General features: G+C 41.0%; 2 protein-coding genes across 3 annotated transcripts in view; one reads left to right on the top strand and one right to left on the bottom strand.

Moving 5' to 3' along the window:
* The window catches only part of LOC122917773 (centromere protein P), a 237,441-nt gene that overhangs the window by 151,506 nt on the left and 68,600 nt on the right, over nt 1–17,335 (bottom strand). The window lies entirely within an intron of this gene.
* Nucleotides 6,510–17,335, top strand: part of OGN (osteoglycin) — a 77,384-nt gene continuing 66,558 nt past the window's right edge. The window contains exons 1-3 of one of the 2 annotated variants that reach the window (XM_044266045.1): nt 6,510–6,673; nt 7,649–7,897; nt 10,095–10,188. In XM_044266045.1, the coding sequence (XP_044121980.1) occupies nt 7,724–7,897; nt 10,095–10,188 (268 nt within the window). In that variant the 5' untranslated portion in view covers nt 6,510–6,673; nt 7,649–7,723. The remainder of the gene's footprint in view (nt 6,674–7,648; nt 7,898–10,094; nt 10,189–17,335) is intronic. The other variant, XM_044266044.1, reaches the window with a different exon arrangement.

Raw genomic sequence — 17,335 nt, 5'->3', positions numbered from 1 at the left:
CTAAATTGATTTTTAAAAATCCTCAGAGAACAGGCTTTGTGAGGAATAAAACTGCCCAACTCAGCAACTGAAAACAAGTTATGTGGAATGTGATAAAACCTGCAGAAGTCGGACTTGAGACTCCTAAGCCAGATGCCAGAGTAAGGGGCAGAACTCTGGGGGGTGGGAGGTCGGGGTACCAGGTGGTGGGTATTATAAAGGGCACGGCTTGCATGGAGCACTGGGTGTGGTGAAAAAATAATGAATAATGTTTTTCTGAAAATAAATAAATTGGAAAAAAAAATTTAAAAAAAAAGGGGGGTCAGAACTCTGAAGCTCCTCTTCCCACATTCCTTCAAGGAAGCTGGTTCTCCTAGAGCTACTGAAAGAATAAAGAGAACTCATATGTGTGACAGAGCGCTGAACAATGTGCATGCCAGTCCCCGGTACCCAGTGAGCAGTAAGTAGACCTTGAGGATAGCCAACCTAGCAGCCTGCAGGATCTGTGTGCCCCCAGATGTCAGACCTGGGTGTGTTCTCAGGGACACTAGAAAAGAGCCAGCATCTCCGTGGGTTCCTTCCAAGATTCTTTTTGTATAAAAGACAAGTGAACAAGTTTCTACCAATGGTTTTCTTAGGGAGAGAGTAGAGGGTACTTAAGTCCTACACCCCAAACACACATATTCCAGGTCACCATTTGCCAGTTCAGCTTTCCAGAGCACCCTTTGACAGCCTGCCAGGGCAGAGAACACAGCTCCCCCCCGCCACCCCTCACTGGGCACCGCACCCTGCCTGGCTCCTCCAGCCTAATTGGAAGGGGTCAACTCCGCTCTACTCCTCCCTCCAAAGGGGTGTGTGTGTAAATGGCTCATCCTGCTGCAGGCCTCAATGAGGCGGCAGGTTAACAACCGTCTTTTGCTACTTGAAAATGGTCCTGAGGAACTCATACCCACCCCAAGTATTTCTCATTAAAGAACAAAAATGAAACCCAGTGCTTTCCTTAAGAAACACTGAAGAATAAAGTACTTCTTTAAGTAGCACACCTAGATTGCACAGTTATAGAGGTGCCTGGGTGGCTCAGTGGATTAATGCCTCTGCCTTCCGCTCAGGTCGTGGTCCCAGAGTCCTGGGATCGGGCCCCGCGTTGGGCTCTCTGCTGGGCGGGGAGCCTGCTTCCCTTCCTCTCTCTCTGCCTGTCTCTCTGCCTACTTGTGATCTGTCAAGTGGATAAATAGAATCTTAGAAAAAAAAAAGAAAAGACTGCACAATTATCTACCACATCTTTTTTTTAAATTTTTTTCAATTTATTTATTTTCAGAAAAACAGTATTCATTATTTTTTCATATCTACCACATCGACAGACAAAACCTGTTGATCTGATATTTACAACAGAGGAAAAAATGAAAATTCATCTATTTTCTCATTACACTTAAAAGCATTAGTTAGCTACTAGGCTGAACTGTATTTGTGATCACTGACAAACCCAAATCACTCCATGAACCAAGTTTAGTTAACAAACAAAAGTATAATATATGATCAGCTTTTAGAAAAGACATAAAAATAAAGGATATCTCATAAATTTGCTCACAATAAAACTGGTTGAGAATGTTAGGCTTGTGGTTACGTATTACCTGAAACACTCCACATTTTCTCTTTATTCCTCTGGTTGGGACCACTAAACTGAAGTGCAGATGTGTGCATATCATGTAACACATTTAACCAACTCCAAGGGGGAAAAAACAGAAGAAATAAACCTTGTCTCTCCTTCATACTTTTACTGTTGCAAAGAATTCATAGGACCCAAAGGACGGCTAGAACTGAAATCCTGGTTTCCTGATTCCAAATCCATTTTTTCCCCCTAATTCTTGGAAAGAAAGTATAACAGCAGTTGGAAACAAAAATAAATGATAACAGTGAAAAAATCCCTAAACTTTCTTATATGTCCCAAATTCCTAGATAAATATAACTATGTATAGCAAGTAAATATCCCAGTCTCACGGAAATTACATGGAACTTGCATTACTTTACAGGCTTAGTTAGGCTGCCAATTCACTATATGGGGATTTATGTACTATTTGGAAAAACTTACAAGTACAGTAAGTTTTTAACATGAATCCTTCTTCTCATCAGGTCAAAACTCCTCCCACATTAAATTTCATCCTTCAGTCTGAGAGATCAAATCTTTGATCTATGAAATCAAATACTTTGATCTCATCTTTATCTCACCTGACCACATGACTAGGCTTCAGCCGTAAGAAGATTTGAGATGAAGATCAACTCTCAGACTTTCCATAAAATCCTAGAATGTTGCCTAAAAGGGACTATAAATATCTAGTAACTCAATGATTCTCAGTGGTGGCAGTTTTGCCCTCCAGGGTGTGATACTATGATTTATAAGAAAGATATTCTAGGTCTTCACATTTATGGTTCCTGGCTCACAATTCCCAAAACCCCTAAACTTAGAAGAGCACTTAAGGTGTCTTTTGTCATATTAATGCAGATTATGTTGGGGCCCCACTAAAGGGGGGGTGGCTGGCTGCCAGGAGGACCAAGCAAGGCCACCTGAAATCTTGGCAGAAATCTTGGAGGTTGAATCGGCCAATGGCCAATGACTTAGTAATTAGGACTACGTATGGAAGCCTCATAAACCCAGAAGGACAGGTTTAGGGGGGCTTCCCGCTGAACAGGAGGAGATGCCAGAATTGGGGTGTACCTGAAGCTCTGTGCCTTCCCTAGACCCTGCCCTATGCATCCTTTCAACTCGCTGTGGATTCAGATCCTCTGTCACAACCTTTAATTAAATGGTAAATGTAAATGTTTGGCACTTCCAAAGCTGGAGTGCTGGTAAGGACAATTCTCTGTGCAATGGTTCTTTGTGGAGCCTAAAATGGGGCGTATGGCAAGAGCCTGCGAGCGCCTCCCAGTGCTGACTGTAGGAACTCTGGACCAGAGAATTAACATTTGAGGGGCTTTACTAACCTGCTGTTGGACATATTAATTGAAGCCATCCCTAGGACTGAAGGACATAAAAGGGTCTTGAAACCTGAAATAACATGTCTAGGATGGTGCTGGACAAATTTGCTAATGGGGGTGGCAGTGCCTGTGGAATGCAAGGAGGAGATTCTTACAAGCAGGGAACCTCTTTCCCCAGCCCCTCAGGGCTGATTCTGGAGCTGCACAAGGAGCTGTTGGACTCTACTGTCCACACTGTAATGTGGACAGTGCCCTACGGACAGCTCTCTACCAACAACAAAGAGTTGGTTTATGGATAGCAGATCCAAGGTGAAGGGACAACATCCTGTCTGGAAGGCCACCAATGTGAATGAAGATTACAAAAACAGATCCCCGTGGTATGCTGAACCGCATGCTGTTTTCCTAGCAGTGACGGAGGAACGGAAGAACGTTAAGAGCCCCTCTGTGTGGGTTTTTACTGACTCACAGGCAGTGGCCAACAGCCCGGCCATATGGTCAGGCAAGAGGGTAATGGGATCTTGGCCTATTAAAGGAATGTCCATATGGGGCACAGTCCTATGGAAATAATTGTGGGTATTAATGTCAAACAGGTCAATACCCACCAGAAAACCTGCCTTCCAGTTTGGGAGGATGAGTGGATCCAACATGCATCTATCCCCACATGCTCGCTAGAAAAGGCCACTTGGGCCCATGAAAGTGTGTGTTGGTGGTGGTGAGGGAGGGCTGCAGCCGTGTTGAGATGGGCTGAAGCTAGAATCTCCTGCACCTTCTGAGGTACAAAATACCAATACGATCTGTTCTGGCAACGAGAGAGACAGAGACTACAGGTGGCTGTGTGGCAGAGACCCTGGTGGGAAGGTCCTGAATGTGGCTGGCAACTCAGACTCATGTCAGGGGGCTATACAGCAGTCCTGACAGGAAGAGCTACTAACTCTGGAGTGGGCTTTGCAGACCTGGTAACAGATGCAAACACTCAGAGAGAGATACAGAAAATGAGAGCAGGAGAAAAAAAAAAAAAATGAGAGCAGAAGATATTCCACAGCCAACTGTCATCTCCTCAGACCAAGGAACTCACGTAATGTCCAACGGCCAACACGAGGAATGACTGAGAGAAAGAGTTTTATAGAGAACTGGAATGAGCAATTAAAACACTGGTTTTCTAAAACAGGGGGAGATAAAAAAGGAAGAGCTGGCTTACATACCTTCACAAGTGTGTTCACACTCAACATGAGTGGGGCTGAAGAAGCGTCCCCACTGGATACAGTCCCCTGTCTTCTGGCGGGTCTGGGAGCCCGGGGGAGAAAGAGCCTGTGTTCTTTCTTCCCCACATCACCTCAGCTTTTTCTTTCTCCCCTAGCAGACGCAGCCGTCACGGGACCAGGGCTGCCACTACACAGGCTGGAAGCAGGGATGATTCCATGTTTTCAGGCTTTCTGTCAAAATTCCCAGGGCAACTTGGCAAAAGTGAGGCTAACAGTGAGTATAGCCACACTGCCTGGTGACAAGGATGCACCCCCAGTTCTGCATCTGTGTCATTCACCTGAACAGAAGCGGACTGAGGGGGGACGGACTCACTTCACGAGCACTGCTGCCTGCAACCCAGACCAGCCCAGCGGCCGGGCCTAACAGCCCTTCCTGAGATGGGAAAGTCTGGGTACAAATGCAGAGAACAAAACGTAGTAGGTAAAAGTAATGGAATGAATGAGTAGGTTATGTAATGAGGGAAATCCAGTATTACACGGACACCTGCAGAGAGGCTCAGAGCAGCTCAATCATATCAGACGCCTGAAAGGGTGAAGCCTGATGTTACCAAGACCACTCCTGCTTTTAGAACCTGACCAGAAAGCACAGACGCCTGCAAACCTGAGTGATCTCACCCTGGGAGCTGTTTTCATAAGATACGATGGTGGACTGAAGAGTTATTACTGACTGACTGGCATTCTGGTCGTGCACCAGTAACTTTAGACTTTTAGCATTGTTTGGCTATAAGGGATCTGTGTTCAAGAACCAGGGGATGGACTGCAGTACTGTGATTTATAAGAAGTATGTGTTTGGTCATTCAAAGGGACAATGTCCAGAAAATACTGGTTGTCATAGCTGATGTGGGTTAGTGGTGGAGGAATGCTACTGGCATCTAGTGGGCAGAGAGTGGGGATGCTACAAAATGTCCTAAGTTGCACAGGACAGCCCCCACCACAAAGGATTATCTACACCAAGATCTCAGTGGTGCTGAGGCTGAAAAGCTCTGTAGTGACTAGATTCTAGACCAGCAGATAAAGACAATGAGGTCCGCAGAAGTTAACTTGTTCAAGGTCACTGCCAACCACGGAAGTGCTCCAGGGGAGGAATGGAGTCTGAGTGCATTTGCCTGCACTCCTGGCAGAACACTGGTGTCGAGTAAACTTACTTCATGGATGAACGCCAATAAAACTGTACTCGCCGGTCATGAATTCCCAAGGAAAGACGTTATACTTCACAGTATAATTTTCCGTGAAAATTACAAAGGATCACACTGTGTGTGTCATTAGTAAAACACTGAATCTCTAGGATTCTCTACATCTGACATTTAACATCTATCCTGTTCACTTCTCAACACAACTGCCACACTGTGTGAAATAGATCAGTATTTGCTGTTTCATTATTAGACGTGCAAAAACTCTAAAGTTTTTATATCCTTAAAGCCATAAAATTGACAATTTATATCAGCCCAAACCAGAAAATACCACAAGTAAATGTAAAATAATTCACATTCAAATAAAATCATGAGCATTCACATCTTAGTTTTTCCAATCTTCAATTTGAAAGACCCTAACGATAATTTTGAGTAGAAAAGAGAATAAATTGGTATTCTTTTCTGTTTTGTAATAAAATATTTATCCATACCCATATTTGTTGGATTTTTAGTATAGAGGAGGAAGAAATGTTACCTTGAGTGCTGAGAGCACCAAAGAGTGCAAAAACGAAAGTGAATCTTTACAATGATCATATAGTTATCTAAAATACCATTTAAACTTTTAAAAATCAAATTTACAAATTTTTTATAGTTTCCTTAATTTAGCAAACGAAAGTATCTTTTACTATCAAACTCCGAATTACAAATCAAACATATTTTTAAAAAGCTGATTTCTCAGACTTGGATTTACTTAAAATAAAGGAGGGGACCCCAACTGATTAAACTGCAAGATAATTTATGTTAAAACTAATTTTTACATTGGAAATTTCTTGGCTATATGCTAATTATGGTACTGTGGCAATATTTTTACCCCTCATAAAATTAAGAACACAGACTAGGCTTTGGTTTGGTATTTTATTTCACTGAAAAGCATAAGTTTTATCTCCTGGGAACGCATTAAAATAAAAAGCATGACTTTAAAGCTACGTCACCTTCACAAATAATATTCAAGAAACCTTAGTGCTCAGTACACAAGGTAAAAATAATACGATCTTACGGTCCTCAGCAGAAGCAGACCAAGCACGGCAGCTGCAAATGTTTTAAACACGGCTCTCCAGTACAACACACTACACTTCACCCCAGAGAAAGAATGTTGGCAAATATCTCTACCACATGCAAACTGCGTTTAAAGCTGCTGGGCCCTGAAACTCCATGCAGCACTTTGAAACTGCTCCCCAGCCTTCCTCCTTCACCTACCACTTGGGGCTAATACACAGGCATGAACTTCTATTGAGGAAAGCCACAAAAAGCTTCAAAAAAGTTCTAACGGTAGGCTCTTCTTTCACATTTTATTTTAAATATCGTTTGTTAAGATGTGATTCATCGCACAGTCTTGATAAATGCAAAGGCCATCTCTAATTTTTTTAAGTTTCAGTTACCTTGAACAACTGTAACAAGCACTTATATATGTCATTGCATAAATTTAACATCCCCACAGGCAAGAACCTTGCTGCAAAAGTCACAAAAACCAGGCTTTTTAGCTACTGATTTTTGACAAGCTGGCATCTACAATGCAGCACCAGCAACTCTGAGTGATTCTGTCTGAAATTCTTAAGAAAAAGTCTAAAATGTGCATCACTGATAAAGGGACTCTTCCTCCTCTCCTTCCCCCAAATCCTTGATTCAATTCTGTATTTTTTCTAGTCTGCAATACCATGTTTTTTGTAGTTCAGATTTAAAAAGCAATGCTATCAACTAAGAATAATGGTATCAGTGAAAATGACAAAACTAAGAAAATTAAAATTATGGCTTTTCCTATATGCTTTCTCACCTAAAAGTATAAATATTAATGAGTACTCTTCATGTTAAATTTAAAGTTTAAGTTTTAAAACTCCTGGAACTTATTTCTATTCATACCATTACAAATCAAGAGTTCTTATAAAATAGCAAAGTTGAAATATGATATTTTTAACTCACATGAGACAGGATCATGAGTCTTCATTTTAACTATTTATACTACAGGTATCCTAAGATTTCAGTTGTATTCAAGTACCTTTGTTTAAGGCACCTAATTATTAACAAACTTGAAATTATCAACATTGCTTGAGTTTTGACAGAAAAATAAATAAAAACCACTTTCTGAAACTATTTTTAAGAATGTCACTGATACTTGAAAACTTTTAGCATCTAATTAAAGATCACTAAGGGTTAAATACTTGTTCTCTGGCCCCTACTGAGTATACCCTGCCAAAAGTCCTCTAAGCTTTTAAATATTGCTTCCATGGTCTGCATTTTTACTTCCAGGGAAAAAGAGAGCATTGTCCCACAGTCAGCAGGCCACTAACTTATTAACTTCCAGTCACCTTGATTTTTGCTGAAATGAAGACTCTGCAGTCTACATTTCTCCTGCTCCTGCTTGTGCCTCTGATAAAGCCAGCACCACCAACCCGGCACGACTCCCGCATGACCTATGATTATGGAACAGATAGTTTTGAAGAAAACTTGTTTAGTCAAGATTTTGAGGATAAATATCTGGATGGAAAAAATATTAAGGTACTTATATTTCTACTCTAAATTTAACTTCTTAAAATAGTCACACATTTTAATGCATGTTTTTGTTTCTTAAATGTGTCTGATAAGGTAAGGGGGGAAAAAAGCAATTTAAATGACTGAAAGTAGTTCAAAATAACTGTCCCCAAGATTATATTTTTAAAGTATGCATGTCTTCCAAATTAGCGACCAACACAAAATTTAAGGAAAACTAAACTTTAAGATGATCTCTTACTGGTTGAAGATTTATAAGTAATGTTATACAATGCACTATGCTTGTGTATTACATTGTCTCAAAATAAAATAGGAGGAATGTGTATTAGGATAAATGATCTTTGATTACCAACTTAAGGTTCATTATTTTAGGAAGAAATGGTTCATGGAAATAAATACTGCTTATTTTGTTGTCTATAGCATTCACAATAACTTACATATGCCAACTACACATGGTGCCAAAAAAATGAAAAACTCCTCAATGTGGGGCTTAATTTTTAATCAGTTTCAACCACTTAGAGTCTATCAATTTGTACCAAGTAACTGTAACTGTCCTTTAGCTAATACTCAGCAGGGATGACTTCATATCACTTCTTTCATACTCCACTTGCATGGGCTGAGTAATTACTTGCGGTTTTCTTGGCACAGAGAAGTGAATGCTGGGTAAGGAAAAAGTTAACGCAGCACATAAGTATCTGCTTCTGTCTAATCTGTGTGTGTGCACACAGAACGGAAAATGAGAAACACAGCCAAATATATAACAACATGGATTGCTTTTCTTTCTTTCTTTCCTTCTTTCTTTCTTTCGTATACAGGACCAAATGTTAACACTGTAATTTCTCTCAATGGAGTTGGTTAATATGTTAGCATTATTTTTGCCTAATATTAAGAGAAAAATGATAGGTATCACTAGCAGAGCTTCAAAATTTTGAAAGAAGGTCTATCATAACAACAAGCTATTGGCTTACATGGATGACTGGAATCTCTCAGTTAAAAAAACAATTTCAAATTTCTGTGGTCCCTAAAAAATAGTTAAGTTCCTTGCTTTTTCTCTTCACGTTGCTTTAGAAGTTCCTGCTCTTCATATAAATGTAGGGACTAAGGTATTTGTGGAGTAGAGGAGAATTAACAGCACTTATTACACAAACTCAGAGTGGAGGGGCTGCTCACTCAGAACCCTTGTGGGAGAGTAAGAGAGTCAAGATGGAGATGAAAGGGGACCTGTTTTCAGAGGGTAGAGACCAGGGCCCCACACAATCTACATTACATCTAATGGCAGAAAATGTTCCCTCCCAGGACAGCAAAGACTGATATAGACCCCAGGGCTAACAGTCTGGACTGGGGGTCCCAGTGGGGTGGGCAGGGAAGGGCAGGGAAGGGCATCCCTTGCTCTTGGATGACTCAGTATATCATAAAGGCATGTAGGTAATGATGGGTCACTTGGAGAAGAGGCCAAAAGCTTGCTCAGTGCCCTGCACAGGCGATGGGACCACTGCTTCAATCCTGCTGAACATGGTAGAATCTGGCATCATGAACTCAATTAAGACGAGGCCACAAAGAATAATTAGAAGGCCTTCCCTGGATAAAGATGATCTCATTTCAGGTTCCACTTCAGAGAAACTTTCATTCTGAGTCATAGAGTTCCCTCCAGCTCCCATTTGGAATTTCAACATATTTAACATTTAGGAGGCACTGAGTTTGGCTTTTGGAGATAAAAAAAACAAAACAGACCTGGTTCTTTTACTCAAGCAGTTGACAGTCTAGAGTGAGAGTGCCGAATCCTAACCACTAGACCACCAGAGAAGTTGACAGTCTGGAGTGAAAACAAGCTACACAAATATTTACCTTACACGTTAATGAATGATGAAATGGAATTATGTGTAAAATCCTACTGCAGCACAAAGGAAATGCCACTAACTCTGACCATGAGAAGACAAGTGCTGTCTGTAACCCTAAGGTTTTCTTTTTTTTCTTTTTTTGTTTTAAGATTTATTTATTTATTTGGCAGGGGTTGTGGGAGAGGAAGAGAGAATCCCAAGCAGACTCCCTGCTGAGTGCGGAGGACCCTGAGATCAGAACCTGAGCTGAAACCAAGAGCTGGATGCTCAACCCACTGAGGCACCCAGGCGCCCCGTGACCCTAAATTGTATAGTAAAAATTAGACTTTTTCATACCCGATAACAATTTTTTTTAATTTTTCTAATAGGAAAAAGAAACTATGGTAATACCCAAAGAGAAAAGTCTTCAATTACAAAGAGATGAGCATGCAACGCCACCGTCCTTCAAGAAGGAACATGATGGTAAGTGTGCATACCCTCTCATCTAATTATCTCAAAAAGAGATTTCATAGATAGATTATGGAACTTTATTCCTTATTTCCACTGAGAAAGTCAGCTGGTGCATTGGGGGTACACATCTGCTGCGACCCCACATTATGAGTGAGAAACATGGACAGGAACATTTGAGAACAATCAAGTAAAAGATGTGTGCTTCTGTCTATATAAAGTCAATTCCACAAACAGTGATTTAAAATCAATGATGTGGGGGTGCCTGGGTGGCTCAGTCAGTTAAGCGGCTGCCTTTGGCTCAGATCATGACCCCAAAGCCTGGGATTGAGCCCCACACCAGGTTCTCTGCTCAGTGGAGAGACTGCTTCTCCTTCTCCCTCTGCCTACTGCTCTGCCTACTTGTGCTCTCTATCTCTCTAGTAAATCAATCAATAAATAAAATCTTTTTAAAAATAAAAAAAATTTTTAAATTAAATCAGTGATCTGCAAATACTATGTAAAGCCTGAGGATAAGGGAAATAAAATGAATTCTTAACTTCAAGAAATGAGATTAAGACACAGAAGACACAGAGATGCCTAAACACATAAATATTTGTAATACACATTTCTATGAAAACAATAGAAATAACAAAGTCCTCCTTAATAGTTCCTGTCTATTTGGTTTATTTTTGCTCTATGAAAGAACAGTATTTCACATAACAACATGAAAAAAAAAGTCACACACTATTTGGAAAGGCATCCCTTGCTCTTGGATGACTCCGCATCATAAAGATGTCCGCTCTGCCTAAGTTGATAACAACAAGCTTCTTTACAAAGTTTAGGTAAGGCTGATTCTCAAGTTCGTGTGGAGAAGTCAAACCTGCACAAAGCCAGGGAGTCACTGAGAACCGACAGGGATGCACGGGAACCAGACATCCCACGCAAGAGAACTTACTTTACAGTCTCTATGCTAAAACGCATGTGATACTGGCGCACAAACAGAAGAGAAGTTCAGAAAGAGAAATACCTGTAGAAACTCAGTATATAATAGGGGCGCCTGGGTGGCTCAGTGGGTCAAAGCCTCTGCCTTCAGCTCAGGTCATGATCCCAGCGTCCTGGGATCGAGCCCCGCATCGGGCTCTCTGCTCAGCGGGGAGCCTGCTTCCTCCTCCTCTCTCTCTATCTCTCTGCCTACTGTGATCTCTGTCTGTCAAATAAATAAATAAAATCTTAAAAAAAAAAAGAAACTCAGTATATAATAAAGAAGGCACTGTAAATCACGGAAGCAAAGATGATACTTTTAAAGATTTTAAGAAGTCTCTACACCCAGTGTGGTGCTCAAACTCACAGCTCCGAGATCAAGAGTCCAATGCTCCACCAGCTGAGCCCACCAGGCACCTTAAAGACAGTATTTTTGAAAAAGAATGCTGGATCCTGAAACTAATACTACACTGTACGTTAACAAACTGGAATTTAAATAAAAACTTTAGGGGCATCTGGGTGGATTAGTCAGTTAAGAGTCTCCCTTCAGCTCGGTTCATATTCCCAGGGTCCTAAAAATCAAGCCCCTTGTGGGGCTCCCTGCTTAGTGGAGAGTCTGCTTCTCCCTCTCCCTCTGCCACTAGATCTGCTTGTACTCTCTCTGTCAAATGAATAAAAAAAATAAACAAAAACTTAAAAAAATTTTAAATGGTATTGAACAACTGAGTACTCTACTGAAAAGGGATAAAACTAGATCCACACTTTACACAGATAAACAAATCCCTCATTACATACATTAGGGTCTAAATGTAAAAAGTGAAACCATGCAAATACGGAACGATTATCTGGGAGTGGGATGCCTCAAAATTCAGAGAAAATAATAGAAAAGATCGATAAATTTGAGTAGATGAAATCCAATGTTCTCATGGGAAAAAGCATCGTAAATGAAGTCAAATACAACAAAAACTGAGAGAAATCAAGTTAATGTCTCTAATTTATAACACATAAAAATCCAGGAAAAAGAAACTGACTAAAAACCCACTGGAAACACCATAAAAAGTGATACAAAAATGACCCTTAAACATACGGAAAGATGTTCAATCTTACACATACAGAAATTTGTTTAAATTACGCTAAGATACAAATTTTGAACCTACCTGATGGACAAAAAATTAAACCTGTTACACCAAAATATTCCACTGACAAGGCCACAGTGGTATTAGATCTTTATATACTGCTGGGAGGAATACAAGTTAGTATAATGTTTTTGCTTAAGAGGATCTAACAAAAACAAACATGCAATTTACTTTGTGATGTAGCAATCAACTTCTAGGAATTAACTTAAAGATATACCTCCAAAAGGAAGAAAATACATGTGCAGTATCACTGAAGCACTGCTTGTGAATGCAAAATTCTGGAAATGATCTAATTGTCCATACCCTGAAGGGAGGTGAAATGAAGTATGATAAATCCACACAAGGGAATACTACGCAGTTGTAAAAAGGAATGAAGAAGATCTTTGCGAACAAGAAGTTACAAACTAACAAGATTTCCAGAATATAATATATGGGGAAAAAAAGTGCAGAAGAGCATCTACAGTCTACAGCCTTTCATCCAAGAAAGGGAGAGACATAAGAAAATATACATGCATCAGCTTACTTGTGTGAAAAGAAACTCAAGGGAAGGTAATTTTAAAATGGAGACTAGTTGCCAGCCAGTCTCAGAAGGGACCAGAGGTGGGAAGGCGGGAGAGATGGTCACTGGGAAGCTGGGGACAGGGGGCTGTGTAAGTATAAGTAAGTGAAAGTATACGCTTTCTGTGTAGATTTGATTTTAGAACAAGGTTATATTTCACGCAGGTAAGCAAACAAATACATTTATAAATAAAAGCAGCAAGGGAAGATAAAAAAAACAAAGTTGGCCTACAATGAGAAACTTAATTTCATTTCAAATGAATAACATAATATACTAAAGGGAAACCAATTTAATCCAAGTAACCCTGAAACACAGTATTTTTACTACATACCTTCAGGCTAAAGACAAAACAGAATGAGGAACACTAAATCCCAGTGAGAAGGTTTATTTTCCACTGTGTCACAGGTCAGCAGTAACGAAACTATTTAGTATGTGGCCTAGCACTGAGTGAAATACTACACTGGATAAAGAGAGCCAGGTTTCTCAGAACAAATGTGGTGAGAGGGGAGGCCAGAGTGAGCGCAGGGTTGCTGCACAGGCATAAGACACTGGCGCCAGCCCACGGTTTGTACACAGAAGTACAGACATGGGTACGGGTCTGCCTTGTTTTGTGACCCCACAGACACTGCATTGCTAACAAACGCAAGGTCTGTAGCAATTCTGCCTGGACCCAGTCTGCTGGCACCATTTTTCCAACAGCATTTGCTCACGTCATGTCTCTGTGTCATCTTTTGGGAACTCTCACAATATTTCAAACATGATTGTTATTATCACATTAGTTACGGTGATCTGTGATCAGTGATCTTCCATGTCACCGCTGTGATCTGGGGCCACCGCAGCTGTGCCATATAAGACGGGGAACTCAACCGATGTCGTGTGTGCTCTGACCACTCCACGACGGGCCCTTTCCCCATCTCTCTCCTTCTCCTCGGGCCTCCCTATTCCCTAACACACGACCGTATGGGCATTAGCACAGTTGATAACCCTACCAGGGCCTCTAAGTGTTCACGTGAAAGGAAGAGTCGCACATCTCTCACTTACCATCGAAACTAGAAATGATTCAGCTGCGTGAGGAAGGCAGGTTGACATCCGAGACAGGCCAAAAGCTGGGCCTCTTGTGCCAAAAAGTAGGCCCCGTTATGAATGCAAAGGGAACGTTCTCGGAGGACATCAGCAGTGCTACCCCAGTGAACACGTAAGAGAATGAAACAGCCTCCCTGCTGACATGCAGTGAGTCTGACCGGTCTGGAGGGAAGCTCAAACCAGCCACGACATTCCCTTCGCCCAAAGCCTCCCCTGGAGCAAGGCCCCGACTCTTCAGTTCTGTGCAGGCTGAGGAGCTGAGGAAGCTGTGGAAGTCAAGTTGGGAGCTGGCGGAAGTCACCGGGGGGAGGCAAGAAGCGTCCCTGTAACGTACAAGCGCAAGGTGAAGCGGCGAGCGCCGATGGAGAAGCCGTAGCAAGGGATCCCGAGCATCCGGCTAAGACAATTCCCGAAGGTGCTCACACAAAGCAACAGGTTTTCAATACGGACGCAACAGTCTTCCATTGGAAGATGCCATCTAGGACTTTCATGGTGAGAAAGACGTCAACACCTGGCTTCAAAAGTTCCAAGGACAGGCTGGCTTTCTCAAGAGAGGCTGGCGCAGCTGGTGACTTGAAGCGGAAGCCAATGCTCATTGCGCATTCTGAAAAGCAGCCCTTAGCAACCATGCTAATCTCCTCCGCCTATGCTCTTTCAACGGAACAACAGAGCCTGGAGGACAGCACAGCTATTTACCATACGGTTGATGGAATATTTTAAGCCCACTCTTGAGACTTACTGCTCAGGAAAAAAAAATTGCTTGCAAAATATTACTGCTACATGGCATTGCACCTGGTCACCCAAGGTTCTGATGGAGAGGGACAAAATTAATGTTGCTTTAGGGGCACCTGGGTGGCTCAGTGGGTTAAGCCTCTGCCTTCAGCTCAGGTCATGGTCTCAGGGTCCTGGGATAGAGCCCTGCGTCGGGCTCTCTGCTCAGCGTGGAGCCTGCTTCCCCCTCTCTCTCTGCCTGCCTCTCTGCCTACTTGTGATCTCTGTCTGTCAAATAAATAAATAAAATCTTTAAAAAAGAGAGACTGATGTTGCTTTCATGCCTATTAACACAACATCCATCCTGCAGCCCATGAATCAAGGGCTGACTTGCAAGTCTTGTTCTTTAAGAAATACCTTTAGTAAGACTCTAGCTGCCGTAGATACTGATTTATCAGATGGATCTGGGTGGACTCAATCCAGCAAAGGATTCACTTTCACTTTCATGACTCATGGGAAGAGCTCAAACTATCAAACTCAACAGGAATTTGGAAGAAGTTGATTCCAGCCCTCATGGGTGGCTTTGAGGGGTTCAAGACTGCGGTGGAGAAGTCACTGCAGATGTGGGGGAAACAGCAGGAGAAGCGGGATCAGAAATGTGGCCTGAAGACGGGACTGAACTGTTAGAATCCCATGATCAGATTTGAACAGACGAGGACTTGCTTCTTATGGATGAGCAAAGAAAGTGGTTTCTTGAGATGGAATCTACACCTGGTGAAGATGCCATGAAGACTGTGGAAATGACAGCAAAGGATTTAGAATATCACACAAACGTAGCTGTAACGCAGCAGAAAGGTTGGAGAGGATGGACCCCAGTTTTGAAAGAAGTTCTACTGGGCGCCTGGGTGGCTCAGTCAGTTGGTTAAGCATCTGCTTTCAGCTCAGGTCATGATCCCAGAGTCCTGGGATCGAGCCCCACATCCGTCTCCCTGCTCGGAGGGGAGTCTGCTTCTCCCTCTGCCCCTCCCACTCTCTTTGTCAAATAAAAAAAATAAAATCTTCAAAAAAAAAAAAAAAACCCCATTCTACTGTGGGTAAAACAGTACCAAATGGCTTCACAGGCTACAGAGAAATCATTAATGAAAGAAGAGTCAATCCATGCGGCAAACTTCAGGGTTGTCTTATTTTCAGAAATGGCCACAGCCAGTACCACCCTGATGGGTCAGCAGATCAACACCAGGCAAGAAGATCATGGCTTCACAAGCAGAAAGATCATGGCTCCCTGAAAGCTCAGATGATGGTTAGTAGCTTTCAACACGAGAGTGTTTCTAATTTAAGTATGAACATTATTTCTTTTCTTTTCTTTTTTGAACAATGTTTTAGACACACTGACTGCACACTTCACAGGCTACATGCACTATAAACATAACTTTCGTGTGTACTGGGAAACCAAAAAGCTCATTTGACTTGCTTTATTGCAGTGGAACCAAACGTGTAATTTCTCTTAAGTTTGCCTGTATAGACATGTTTGTCTCTGTGTGAGTGTATATGTGTGTATATATGTATATGATGTGTTTATGTGTATGTATACACACATATATTTAGATGGTATATACATACACCTATAAGTGTGTAAGAATGTATGTAAATGTCTAAAACATGTATGTGTGTGTATATAATTATATTAAATATGGAGAGACAAATAGACATACATGTATTTCCCAGCTCTCTCTGCAGAAAGAGCATAGAAGCTATGAGATGCTGGTAGCAATGAGCATATCCACATTCAAATCTTGGTTTCTAAATACTGCTCTCTACTAAAAAGAGTCAATACTTAAAGGAATAACTGATTTCAGGCTTGGGGGCGGAGAGAAGGCAAGAGTGGTCTGGGACATCTTCCAAACCAGAAAATAAAAAAGTTCTTAAAGAGTAATGGAGACATTTTTAATCAAAATATTTTTAAAATGTAGTATAAATTTATAAAAGATATATTAAGACCTACACACTGAACTCTAGACAACTATAGTGAGAGAAATTAAAGACCTAAATATATGGCTATACTATGTTCAAGAATCAGAAAACTCAGTATCATTAAGATGTCATTTTTTCACAAATTTATAGATTTAACTCAATACCAGTTAAATTTTTAGCCTTTTTGAAATTAAGAAGCTGACTCAAACTTATGTGGAAATGCAAAGAGCTTAGAATAGTGGTAACAATGTTGAAGAATACAGTTGGAGAATTTACACTACCTGAAACACTACAGGAAGTGTGGTAAAATAAAAATAAAAACATAAAATTAACATAAAAATAAGTAGATCAGCGAAACAGAATAGAGTCCAGGAATACACTTACACAATTGGGTCAACTAGCTTTTTACAGTAGTGCCAATGCAACATAATGAGGAAAGGATAATTTTTTCAAAAAATGGTGCAAAAAACTGGACAGCTCTAGTATTAAAAAATGAGCTTTGACTCTTTTTGAGTCTTTGACTCTTTCTGAGACCATACATAAAAGTAACTCAAAATGGACCCCAAACCTAAATATCAAGAGCTTACACACTATAAAACTCTTAAAAGAAAATAGGATAATAACGTAGGTTGGCAAAGATTTCTTAAATACAACACAAAAAGCGCAACTATAAAGGAATCAACCGTTCTTCATTTAAATAAAAATGTATAGAAGGAACATGCTCAACATCATAAAAGCC

The sequence above is a fragment of the Neovison vison genome, chromosome 9, assembly GCF_020171115.1.
Source record: "Neovison vison isolate M4711 chromosome 9, ASM_NN_V1, whole genome shotgun sequence".
Lineage (NCBI taxonomy): Eukaryota > Metazoa > Chordata > Mammalia > Carnivora > Mustelidae > Neogale > Neogale vison.
The sequence above is the reverse complement of the archived record's forward strand: the minus strand, read 5'-3'. Positions and strand labels throughout refer to the sequence as shown.